The 13586-nt window shown below is 39.8% G+C and overlaps 1 protein-coding gene across 2 annotated transcripts in view; it reads left to right on the top strand.

Moving 5' to 3' along the window:
* The first annotated feature begins 449 nt into the window (after positions 1-449).
* Positions 450-13586, top strand: part of ppm1h (protein phosphatase, Mg2+/Mn2+ dependent, 1H) — a 38364-nt gene continuing 25227 nt past the window's right edge. The window contains exons 1-3 of one of the 2 annotated variants that reach the window (XM_040026241.1): positions 450-664; positions 758-1165; positions 12050-12215. In XM_040026241.1, coding sequence (XP_039882175.1) covers positions 933-1165; positions 12050-12215 — 399 coding nt within the window. In that variant the 5' untranslated portion in view covers positions 450-664; positions 758-932. Of the gene's footprint in view, positions 665-757; positions 1166-12049; positions 12216-13586 lie in introns of those variants that run through there. The other variant, XM_040026242.1, reaches the window with a different exon arrangement.

Genomic DNA, 13586 nt, shown 5'->3' with positions numbered 1-13586 from the left:
CAATATGCCACTAGACACTGAAAGGCTCCCAGTAAGTGCCATATTTGAAACAGCAGTTCTGGTTTTTACTGCATATTTGTGTTGACTGGACCCCTTTCTTGTGGACATTAGCTTCAAAGTACAAAACTGCCTTTTTGATAAAAGAATATTACACATGTAGCCTTGATTTGTGTGCCTGTGTTATAGCCTACAACTTTGATCTGTTGTAGGCTTTGACCTTTGATAACCACATTTTCCCCAATGACTGTATTTCCAATCTTTTGATAAAGAAAATTGTAGAAAGATGGAAACAAAACAGCTGGTTTTAATTTTTTCAACACAGCTGTGGCATCTGTGGGACTCAAAAAAGTCCGCAAACCACACCTTGTCAAGAAAAAACAAAGACTAGACGACTGCAGATGTCCATAAAAGAGTCACTGAAACCCTCACGGCTGGTTTATTGTACTGTGTGTTGTTCAGTCAGTGTGGCTCCATTTATATGTATATGTATATATATGTATTTGGGTCACCGCCTTCTTTTTCTCAGGCTACAAAGCCTTGTGTTGCACCTTGTTCGGGAGGTAATCGTCACATCGGGATTACGCACCTTTGACCTCCAGCACTGTCAACAGTAAGCGGCTCACTGAGATAGGCTACCAGCGACCAAATCCACCAGCAGCAACCGGTTTGTCACATGACTGCTGTGCAGCTCAGTCTGGCTCTGTGTGTGTGTGTGTGTGAGAGAGAGCCTGTTCAGCTTTTATTTCCGTGTTCGCAGAGGGATCGCTGTGCCGAATGACTTTCCGCGGATCCTGAGTGTTTTGCTTTCTTCCACGCCGCGAATCTGCGTCGCCGTGCGGGGATCTGCCAGGGAGACTGGAAGAGGGGGGTGCGTGTGGGGTGGGGTGGCATTCACGCAATCGCATTGCCTGGACCCACGCCGCAGCAGGACCATGCTCACGCGGGTGAAGTCGGCGGTAGCCAATTTCATGGGAGGTATGATGGCCGGTGGCTCCAACGGAGACCATCCCAGCGGCTCGGATCTGCCGCTGAAATTCCCGTACACCCGACCGGACTTCCTGGGACTGTCGCCAGACGAGATCGAGTGTTCGGCGGATCACATCGCAAGACCGATCCTCATCCTGAAGGAGACCAAGCGGCTGCCGTGGTCCACCGGCTACGCAGAGTGAGTATAACCTGTATGCGTCCATCTTTTCTTCCACGCAGCATCCTTTGGAAGTGAGCGCGGTCTTCCTGGACCACTGAGTGCACTCACACAGGCGTACAGAAAACACAAGCCCCTCTCTTTATTCTTCTACTTATTATGATCTACTTCGCATATGTTTCAGATGATAAACAGGTTCAAGTACAGCTGATGGCTCTATAATGCACCATGCCAAATATTATTATAAACATCAAGGTTTCCTGTATTTCCAAGACATAAAAATACCTCCACCAAGCTGAAGGTCGTTGTGATCTCTCCCCTGTAACCAGATAAGAATGCTTTATTTTTCAAATGGTGTAGAAAAGGGAAAGATACCATAAAGCAGGTTATAACGAGGCCAGTTAAGCTGGATAACACAAGGTCACAGGCCTTTGATATTGTATGAGATAAGCAGTGCACTCACAGATAGGATCTGAATAACTGTCTCCAGGTTCATCTCTGTACTTGGTTCACTCGTTCCCTGTGTGAAAAATCTCATTTCAATAGTTTTTCTCAGTTAATCTGTTTAAAGCTGGGGAATTACCTCGAATGTAGCTTATGTTACACTCCCGTGATCCTCTTACATGATAACTTGAGACCAAAATTGCAACTGGACCTGAGATCATCTGCTGTATTATTGATATCACATCTTCTGTTTAGGCATACATTTGGCTCTCACGAATCTTCCTTCCAAGGCTGCAGTAAAGTGCAATACAAACTGCAATGTATTCTTAATGGACGTGCTGTGTTATAAACAGCGCTTAGTGCAGCTGCTGGAGTCATAAAAAGCCAATTTCTGGCTTGGCGTTTGGTCAGCAAGGAGCACAGCTGAATTAAAATGGCAGAACATGATAAAATACATGGTGAATTATTCAACCCGTTTCTAAAGCCTACACACTGGAGAGGAAACAAATGAGTCATTGAGATTTACATGCTTAAAAATAATTACTTTATCACTATGTTCCATTTACATTTGATGTACACAGCTCAAGTAATCTGGGGATGTCTCATTATTATCTGCTTCCTGAGAGTGCAGAGTCACAGTCCCTCCTACTCATGCAGTCCCACAAAAAGTCAGTGAGGTTGTGTCCTGTCCTAAAAATCCTAAACCTACACCTACAGTGCGTGACTGCCCCACCCCCCAGTTCAGTCTTATCTTCATGCCGTTTCTCTATAAAGAAGTTTCTCTTTCCTTATTGATCGATTACATTTAGTAAGAGCACTAGGATGGAAATCTAATATTTCCAGTTTAGCAGTCCTGCTAGGAAGCCAGTTTAGTAGTGCAAGCGAATGCCATCTCAAGTCGAGGCTTTCTTGCTGTAGCACTCTTTTCTTAAGACACGGCTGCTTGAGCAGCATAGAGACAAGGACCTGAAAGAGCACTTTGGCTTATCAGTTGACCTGATCTTTTGTTAATGTTTCCTCTTGCTTTATGCAGTAAAAACATTAAACTATAGCAGGAAATGATCCAAATCATTTCCAAGAGCTCAGTGTGATCTGTTAATACTGGTTATTTGTAAAAACATTACTTCCTAAATCCTGAATTTTTAGAAGTTGGAAGAAGAGAATTAAAAAAAAAAAAAAAACATTTCTTGCTGTCTTGCTTAAATACAGCAGATTATTATTATTATTATTACTTTTTGCTGATCAGCTAGTTGATAAATTGACTGTTTCAATACTAGGAGAGCTATCTGCTGTCTCTTCATGTAGATTTAAGAAGTACAGAGAAATTGTGGGAGTCGCCCTTATTTATTTATTTATTTATTTATTTATTTTTACTAATCTACCATAGGGAATTTTTAATCTCAAGACATAAAAGAGCAGATTAGGACTGGCTTTTGTTTTTAGAAGCCATCGACTATTTTTATGATCAAAGTTTCCATTAAAATGAAAATTCAGATTTTTGTGTAGATACTGTGATCATTGTTATTCATCATCATTGTGTCACAAGGTTTCTGTGGCTATAAAAATCAACATATTCAAATGAGATGCATAATTCTGCAGGATCAGTTCAACAGTTCTGCTTAACACATCCAGCGGATACTCCCGCCAGCAGTGTGTGTGTGTGTGTGTGTGTGTGTGTGTGTGTGTGTGTGTTAGCTTGGCATAGAATCAACCAAAACCGAGACATACGTCATACCAGGGATTTGTCAACAGCTGGCTGACCAGCAGGCTTTGTTGTCATGAAATATCACTGCCAGCTGAGAAAACCTGAGCCCATCTGAGAAGTGGTGATCCGTTGCAGGTCTACTCAGAAGGATTAGTGGAGTCAATGGATCACTTTGATAAACCAAAAAACATGAAGACTTTGAAGGTACTATACCAGCATATAGTACTGACCAAATTTATTGCTCTTTTTGTTTTTTTCTTTCTACTCAAATGGCTCATGTTTGTTGCACTTTTTGCTTTTTCAATATTATGAATATTTAATCCCTCTTGTAGGTTTGATTGAAACATTTGACCACTGGCGATGGAAAGTAAAAGTCAGATTGGGTTTAGGCTGGCTCAGCCTCATTTTTCTCCTTCTTGCTCCTGCTCTTCTGAGTAGTCCTTGCTGAGCTTTCCGAGGTTATCCTGGGTTATTTTGTGGCTTCCAGCAGAGAAAGAATGAGCAGTTCGCCTTCACAAGGAGGACTCTGATGCACTGTCTCTGAGTGGGTGCACTGTCTGCTCCAGTGAACGCGAACATTTGAATGGATCACTGAGTATTGCTCACTCCAATTGTGTCACTGTCTCTTTGCAGCACACTCGCATGCCTCACTTTTGCAGAAAGGTAACACTTACAGCAGCTCTTCCCCAGTGTTTTATTTTTTCTTCCCCTAAACACAAAGACCACTAACGTTTCGCTTGTTCATTCTATTGTTTGGGTGTAGCACTGTCATGCTATGTGTGCTCTGGTGTTGCTTGACTTTCCCAGACTTGAGAAGCTGAGGGGAGTTTCTCTTGCTCTCAGCTTAATCAAGTTTATCTAGCTCTTAAAAGACTCAGTTAGTCTTTTATGTGGTCAAAATATAAAGAACAGTATGGAAGAAAGGAATGAGTCCATGGCTTATTTAACAGAAATGTACTCGCAGAACAACAGGGGAGTTTACTTTTGCAGCTAGTATGCAAGTTAGCAAGCCATACCAGGTTTCTATGTGTGAAAGAGAGTGGTCAATCGTGTTAAATTGTAGGGGTGGGGGGAAAAATCAGTATATAGTATCATGATATATTGGATGGCATAATTATTGATCCAGGGACACCAAATATCCATATTTTATTAAATAAGTTAAAATAATCTAGGAAAACTATGGGCACATCTCATGTGCCACTATCCTGAGATAATGTTAGCCAAGCACTTACATTAAATCAAATCAAGTGAAAAACCATCCAACACTGGACACACGACCTCCTAATTCAAAGCAAGCTAATGCTCTGAATTAGTCACACAAGTAAAACTAGGACAGCAACATCTTTATAGGTGTATATTGTTTGTCCTGAACCATTGGTGCTGTACACTCATCACCACTTTTGATTGCAAGGTGATTGCGCGGTTCCAGATAGGAGGCAACCTTTCTGCAAACAGTTGCAGTCTGACTTGAACTGACTGCAATAACTCTCAGAGAAATTGTCAAAGGTTTGTAAATAACTACTATTTCATTTATAAATCCAGAGCAAGTGAGCATAACTCAACTCAGTTGGCTGCCAGCTGGTTGTACTCGTATGAAACAGGAAGGTTCTTGAAAAATGATGTAATGATTAAATGTAAATTTCCTTCAAATGTGAATTCCTATGTAGACAGAGGCATATAAGTAATGTTTTTGTGATGATTTATCACAGTTTCATTTCATTTCCTGTAAGTGCCAACATGACCTAGTTGAATGAGCAGACTGACTCCATCTTATTTCAACATTTTGGCAGGTTTTAGTGTCAGTGTTGTTGTGCTTGACAACCTAATTGAGCAGCATAAATAAAATAAATTAAGTAAGATAAGGTTATCTTATTGGATAAAAGAGTCAATGAAAAATTGTATCTTTGAGATTTAATTTGCAGCTGGAAAAAAGTGATAAATCACAAGATATGTCATTGCAATCCTCGGCATATCACATAATGTTAAAAATCGCAATAGTTTTGTATGGTAAGTGAAATATTACGATAATATCGTATTATGGGGAATCTGGTGATTCTAACCTTTATTAAACAGATTTCTTAGACTTTGGCTTTTGGTTTTTGTAAAGGCAGTTAATCTTACCTACTAATATTTGCTAAAGTATGACTGAAATTTGTTTTTTGGGGAGGCCAAATGCTTGTGTTGACCTCCACCCACTCATTCAATCACTCACTGACCCAGTGGACACTGCAGCCTCAGCAGTACAATCAATACTCAATCAATATGCGTGTCTGTAAGGTAAACACTAGTCCAACCACTGCACACTGCATGTTTTATCTGCAGGTCTGCTGGCATTCATATGTGAGGGCATGCCGGTGAGATGATCAAATCTGTTTTAACAGGTGAGAGAGTGGGCGCTCCAAGGTGTTTGACAGCTAGGGTGTGTTCAGCTAACATTTTCAAGGTAACAAAAGATAACATTTTTTCAAGCAGCACAAACATGTGGCATAGTAAATGTGGATAAGCATTATCAGTGCACTGTCTTTCCGGTAGCCTACATAATTTATCATTCCCATGGGAAAGAAGATGCATAAAGTAAATGTCAGTCCCAACTGTGGAGAGGAGGCACATGAGCAGCACTTCATACATACAGTGTTTCCCAGTGCTTGCTCTGTCACATGGTGCAGCACATGGTTTTTTGCTTATGTTGCTTATACACATCGCTCAGAGGCGGGAATGACATAATCCTGATGAATCTGTATCTTAAGTATGAGTAACTGTTGAACAAAACACGTGTTGCACTTCCTTAATCAAGTTATCATGACTGATATCATGATAATATTATTCTGCAGAAGAAGTGACAGGAAGCTGTAACAGCATATAACCACAAAAGTAGAAAGAATTACCCAAACATGCATAACATAGGAATATTTGTCCTTTAAGTTAGTTTGAATGTAACTGTGAATATTTACAACAATCAGCAGCAATAATGTGGGAGGTTCAGTAAAGCACAGGAATGTGCAATTCATTTTCCCCAGGGTCAACATGAGAAACTAGGAATGGTATGGAGGGCCGACCAAGAACAGATAAAAATCAACATTGAGCCAAACTGAGTTGTTCTTCTTCTTCTTCTTCTTCTTCTTCTTCTTCTTCTTCTTCTTCTTCTTCTTCTTCTTCTTCTTCTTCTTCTTCTTCTTCTTCTTCTTCTTCGCGCTTATTGTTCAGTGCTCCAGCTAACAGTGCCAGTTTCTTATGTTGTCTCTTGGGAGAATTCACTGCCCACCCCCACTGTAGCAAATATACAGACATGTGCCATTGCACTAAAAAATGCTAAACTTGCATACAGACAAAAACATACATGTACAAGTAACAGACTTATTAAAGTGTCTAGGAGAAATTAGGGAACAGACATGGATACCCTACAATCATTATAGTAACATTATAAAACTTTGAAAAACACAAAGAATTGAAATAGGTGGGTTGATGTTCAGCATCTATTAGCTAACATGAAAAGCTATAATTATGTGTTCATTGCCTCAAGGTTAGTTTTTTTTTTTTTTTTTTTTCTATAACTTGGCATCACTTCTGTGAGTTTTTGTCTGGACTTGTATTTTTTGAAAGGAGGAGATAGACTGATGTTCTTTATACCATTATTTAACCCTAGTTTCTGAGTGTTCTCTCTGTTTCGTTTCTTTGCCTCCCCGGTCCCAGTGTCAAGCCTGTGTGTCTTAGTCTTTGTTTTCGTGCTTATCTTACTTCCGGTGTTACTTTGATAGTCTCCTGCCTTTTGTGTGACATATTCAGTTTTGCTTCCCTTGTCTAATTTTTCTAGATTAGTATCATCTGTTTTCATCTGTGAAAGTTCTTAGTCATCCAGGTCATTGTAGTGTAAGGAGCTTGGAAAGAAAAGCGTCTGGACTATTCGACGCTTGAAGATGTTTGAAGATGAAACATCTTCATCTTGCTTGAAGATGTTTCACCTCTCATCCGAGAAGCTCCTTAGATCATCTGTGTTCCCACCTGTGGCCTGTTCTCTCGTTACCCCTTGTGTGTATTTATGTCCAAAGTCTCTCTCTGTTTGTTGTCTCGTTATCACCTTTTTTGTTGTTGTTGTTGTTGTTGTTGTTGTTGTTGTTGTTTTAATTTTCAATTTAGAAATGCAACCAAAACCAATCTTTGTTGTTGATAATTCAAAATAAGAATTTCTAAAATTAAAAATGTTTTTTGAACCAAAATGATAAATAGATTTTAGGAAATCCCCAAACTGCAAAAACAAACTCCAAAGAACATTAAGTCCTCTTTAATAAATGGCACTAAATGATAAATCACATATCAAAATTCTTATCTATTTATTTTCTTTTAGCTCCAGTAATCAATTCTTTCAATATTAGTTGTATTTGTGTTTCTGTGTTAGTTTTCTGGCAGTATATATGGTAGATGAGTCTCAGCGCGTTTATCGGGGTGGCTGTAGCTCAGGAGGTAGAGCAGGTCACCTACTGATCGGAAGGTTGGTGGTTCGATCCTTGGCTCCTCCAGTCTACATGTCAAGTATCCTTGGGCAAGATACTAACCCCAAGTTGCTCTCCGATGCAGCCGTCGGAGTATAAATGTGTGTGAATGTACTTAGAAAGCACTCAATTCAGAGAAAGTGCTTGTGTGATTGGGTGAATGTGGCATGTTGTATAGAGCGCTTTGAGTACTCCGGGACTATATAAGAATCGGTCCATTTATCTGAAATTTCAATTTGATGGTGACAACTTAACTGAAACAAGAAACTGACTTACTGCTCATAGCTATTGCTAATTTCCAGTCATTGTCCCTAGTTTGGCTTTTACATCCACAATACACATGTAAAATTTTACAGTATCCAATTATATAGATACAAAACTACAATAAATGTATGTTAACAAGAAAAAAAATGACAAAAAAAAAAAAAAAAGTTCCTCAAACCAAAGAAGGAATATAGTTATGTAGATCACACATCTGACAGGATAATTAAGGCCATGACATTGTCTCTAATATGAAGAACTGAAATGAAGTAAGTGAATATGACAGCCCTCTTCTCGGACACAGTTCATGCCTCCGGGTGTGGATGGTTTTTCCTGTCATATAAGAGATGAAAGGATTGGAACCTCAACTGTTGTTAATCTTGTGATTATGTGTATTTTACAAGGTCAATTGAACGTCGGGCGTCGCAGTGCTTTGGCCTCAGTCATGCATGATGGTGTATGAAGAGTTGGAGTTAGCGGCCTTCGAGTGGTGTGCTTCTGAAATTGTAGGGCGAGCCGGACTGAAGGGGAATAGAGCTGCTGGAGATAACCAAGATAAGCGAGTGAACGCTGAGTGAATGTGATTTTGATTGTAAGGAAAAATTTGATGGCAACAGCGCATTTCAAAAGTTGGGGCGGGGCCATTTTTACCACTGTTTAGCATCCCCTCTTTTTTCTTCGTGTGATAGCTTCAGCCAGCATTTGTGAATGGGAACTATTTTTACAGACAGTGACTTCTTAAAGTGTTGCTCGGCCCATGCAGTGATTTTCATGATAGAATCGATCCCGTTTTAATGGAGTGCCACTTTTTGCCCGTGTCCCTTGTGCACAGAGATTTCTCTAAATCTGAGATGTGATTATGTACTGTAGATTGTACTGTAGTCTTAATTTTCTGTTTAGGAACATTGTTCTGGAACTATTCCACAATTTGACTGGTGAACCAGTAACCTCTGCTCATCTTCATTTCTGAGTAACTGCCTCTCTAAGATGCTCCTCTTATACACAGTCATGTTACTCACCTGTTGCCATTAAAAACTGATCAATTGCAAAATGCTGCTTCAGCTATTTCTTTTTTAACTACAACTTAATTTACCAACCTTTTGTTATATGCCTTTTAAATTCAAAGTGCAGAGAAAAATGGTGTGTAGTAGCTGGAAAATGTAAATGTAAAACACTAATGGTGAAACTTTTTGAGTCACCTACATTAATAAAAAAATAATAATTCTGTCTCTCTCTCTCTATCTACACTTTGTGGAAAATAGTTCTGAACCCCCTACGCAATACACCTACAATATACAATACACTTTCTATACAAACTCCTTGGAAATCCATGCCATGAAACTCCTGGCGCACCGTTTGTGTGCTGATGTTAATGCCAGAGGAAGTTTGGAACAGTCCAATCATGGAGTCTTCAGAGCATTGGTGACTTTTACAGACCATGTGTCGTACCACTTGGAGACCCTCCTCTGTAACTTTATGTGGTCTGCCGCTTCGTGGCTGATTGCTGTGCTTTCACTTTGCATTAATAACAATTACAGCTCATTGTAGAATATCTTGGAGGGAAGAAATTTAACAGGCTGAATTGGAAATTGTAAACTACAAAACGGAAATTGTAGTTTTCACTAGCCATATTCCTAGAACCTAACAGGTTCACTTGGGCTGTTTGCTACCTTTCTTTCTGACTTTCTTACTCTAAGCTACCTGGGCATTCTCTTGGACAGTTGTCAACTTGACAAACAAGTACCACTGTAGTTAAATCTAGCTTTTACCAACTACACCAAATTGCCAAGACCAAGCCTTACATACCCTGTAAGGATCTTGAGAAACGTATCTATGCCTTTATCGTCTCCAGATTAGACCACTGTAGCTCTCTCTATATTGGCCTCCAATCTACCCTTCTCTGCAGACTGCAGCTCGTTCAAAATGCGGCAGCACGCCTCTTAACGAGAACTGGCAGGTTTGACCCTATCACCCCCCATCCTCGCTGACTTGCATTGGCTTCCCATCAAATACCGCATTGATTTTAAAATTCTGTTGCTTACCTTTAAAATTATAAATAACATTGCTCCTAGCTATCTTACTGAACTTCTCAGCTTGTACACTCCTAGGAGAACACTGAGATCAACGGGCCAACTGCTCTTAGTGCAACCTAGGTCACGGCTGAAGACCAGAGGTGATCGTGCTTTTGCCATAGCTGCACCCAAACTCTGGAATAATCTTCCTACTGCTATTCGTCCATCTGAATCGATTCAGTCTTTTAGTGCCTGTTTCCTGCAAATGTTCCCTTATGTACTTTTAATCATTTTACTTTATTGCTGAATAACCTCTTAGTCGAGTTTTTTTGTATTTTCTTATACTTATTTACACTATGCTGCAGCTAATTAGTGCTCTCCACCTGCTGGTGTATTTATTATTATTGTTATTGTTCCTATCTCTAATTTTTTGTATTACTGTGAAGCACTTTGGTGTACCGCTGGTTTTTAAATGTGCTATACAAATAAAGTAGTATTGTATTGTATTTTTGCCGTGGTGGCATCCTATTATAGTAGGAACTCTTTACGACCTGCATGGCTAGGTTCTTGATTTTACAGACCTGTGGCAATAGGCTTAAAAAACTTGAATTCAGAGATTAAGAGTTCTGGCCCATGACTATGTCATCTAATGGTTGTTGGTATCCTTGACACACATTGCTCTTATTGTGTTTTTTGGGGTGGGGAAGCAGTGAATAGCTCACTGTGTAGGTCAGCAATAATAATATCCTATAAATATCCTGTCAGTTTTATGGCTCAGTGTTTTCTTAGCTGGAGACAGAGGATCACTGCTTTGCATGTTCATTCTCATGGTTTGTTTACAAAGGATTCTCCTTTGGGAAATAATCGTGACTGCCTCTCATATCAACATGTAGCCATATCGCTTGTCATTTATTTGGTCTAATTTCCCTTTGGACACATAAGATCCAAAATAGCTTAATGCTTTTAAGGATAGTAGGAAATATTAAAGGGTCTTTGTTATGGTTGTGGCTAAAGGGAAAAAAAGTGGCATAATTTTTATAAATTTACATTCCAGTTTCGTATGTTGGCTCTTTTTCTCTTGTGGTCTGATCTTAAAAATGATACACGTAGTTTGAAAAGCCCCCTATAGACAACTTCACTTCACTTGACTAGACTTCACTGTGGCTAAAATGAGAATGCCTGGAGTGGTGTTAAGCAGCGTGTGCTTGTCAATGTCTACACAGCAGCTCGCAGCAGCAGCGCACCATCTGCCAGGTGTTGTATAATGCAGTATTTATGTGTCTTGCTGTCCTTTGGCCTACTTGTGTGAGGCTTAAATTGAAATATGTATTTAAAGTGAACTCGTTGATGTCATTTCTTAATGTTTCGCTGTCAAAATGGGTGTCACGTAAACTGTTTCACAGAAATCGTGTTTTTGGATGGTTTTACAGTCCAAAAACCATCACTGGGTTGACAGACTACACAGCTTCCATCTCATACATCTGCAGCCATGTGCTGAGCAAGAAACTTTGAGACTATTAAACATGTAGAGCATTCACGTCTATGTGACTGCGCTAAAGGCACAGTCACAGACCACAGCTGTTATTGAAATTTGTTTTTGTCCTGGTAGAAGGACGTACTTGAAGTGATTTGAGCAAAGATGACAACTGATGTCTTATATATAGTTCCCTCAAAAATGTGTTTACAAATCCTATTTTTAATATTATGCAATTAGTGTATTTATTTCTTGGAAGGATGTTTGTTTTGGAGCTGCTGGATATTTGAATTTAATAAAGTACCTATTCTACATGATACTATACCACATAACCATACTGTAACTACAGTATATCGTGTCTGTTAAAATTTTTGTTCTGTACCAGACTATATTTCTGTATTTCTTTTATACAGACATTTAAATTTTTTTACATTAATTTAAAGATTCTTATGCCATTGCAATGTGAATAGTGTATAAATGATAGTTTCATATATGGAATTTCTTAAATATCTCTCTGTCCAGGGTCATCAATGCAGGGAAAAGCACATTAAATGAAGATCAGGCTTGCTGTGAGGTCCTGGTTGTTAAAGGGAGACCTGCAGGAAGCCTCGCGCCTAACCGAACCCCCACGACCCGCAGGAGATCGTCCCTGCCTAATGGTGAGAGTCTGGGCCTCCGGGAGAACCCGGTAAGTCAAAATGGAGGGTTCATGCCCCAACCCCCACCCCCCCATCACATCCACCTTCACGGACATTCTGCAGATGCATTTTCACGACAGGAAAGGACAACAGAGAAGGATAGAGTACAAACTGTGCTGTGATCTATTGCATTTCTTCTCCATTTGTTATCTTTAGAAATAGCACGCTGTCTGGATGGATAAACATGTGCGCAGCCAAAATAATTATTTGCACTGAAGTAAAAAGAATGGGGGGGGAAAAAAAAAAAAAGGAAAAGTCTTTTGGTGAAATTGGGTGGAAAGTTAATAAAGGATCACTGAGCAAGTGAAACTGTGTTCTACGAGACAGTCTTATATTTGCAGACCAAACATTTTACAGAATTTAGCAGATTATCATGCATGACTTAAGGGTCATAATGCCTCCTTTCTTTCTAGAAAAATGCCATGGCAGACTGAAGCCTTTACATTTTAGCTTTACTGATGAAGGTAATGCAGGTAGAATGAGTTCATCAGTGAATTCCCCTGGGGCCTGTTGGTGAGACCCAGCAGTTTATTGGAGCGGACAGCTTAGCGTCCTTCACACTCCACGGTAGCCTTCAATGACTCTTCACACATTTCACTTTAAAGTCACCCTTGTTTGCTTTCACAAGAACATTGTGTCATGGAGTACTAAAGAAAACTGTGTATCATTATACCAAAATACAGTGTCACTGCTCTACTGTCACGACATATTGACACACTTAATTCAATCACTTGCAATTTATCCCATTCCCTACAAGGCAGAGAAAAGATGAAAAGCGCAAAATGTTTACCAGCTCTTTTAAAGTCCTTTGTGATTACAGTATACTAATACTGCTCATAAAATCTCCTCTCAGCTCACCAGTACTTTACTCAGGCCCAGCCGGAGCCTACAGCAAACTCATGCAAGTATCTCATGACTCACTTTCGCAGTGATGTAGCCTTTTTAGTGCTCTTTGCCTGCCTCGTAGACTCACGCTGTAGAATTTGCCTGCGCCATATATAGACAATCAGAGGCTTACTTTGCACAGCAAAATGTGATGCATGCAACAGCAACTCTGTGGCTATGTGACTTCATTACTGATAGGGGAGCTGTGCTGATATGTAATAGACTTTAAGCAGAAATCAGGCCATTGTTTTTTTTGTTTTTTGTGAAGACCAAAAACTCAAAGGTGAGCAATGAATCAGCCAGATCACAAGACATTTTGAATCTTATGTGGGAGGTGAGACTTTGTAGATCAACACAGAGGACGCAGTGTGCGGTTTCAGAGCACAAACTGCATCATGCCGCACCTACTAATACCTCCAGATTTAAGCGAAAGCAAACATTAACATCAGGTTCATTCACTTATGGGCATCATACAT

Source organism: Simochromis diagramma, unplaced genomic scaffold (assembly GCF_900408965.1).
Source record: "Simochromis diagramma unplaced genomic scaffold, fSimDia1.1 OVJJ01000293.1, whole genome shotgun sequence".
In the NCBI taxonomy this organism is placed as follows: Eukaryota; Metazoa; Chordata; class Actinopteri; order Cichliformes; family Cichlidae; genus Simochromis; species Simochromis diagramma.
The sequence above is the reverse complement of the archived record's forward strand: the minus strand, read 5'-3'. Positions and strand labels throughout refer to the sequence as shown.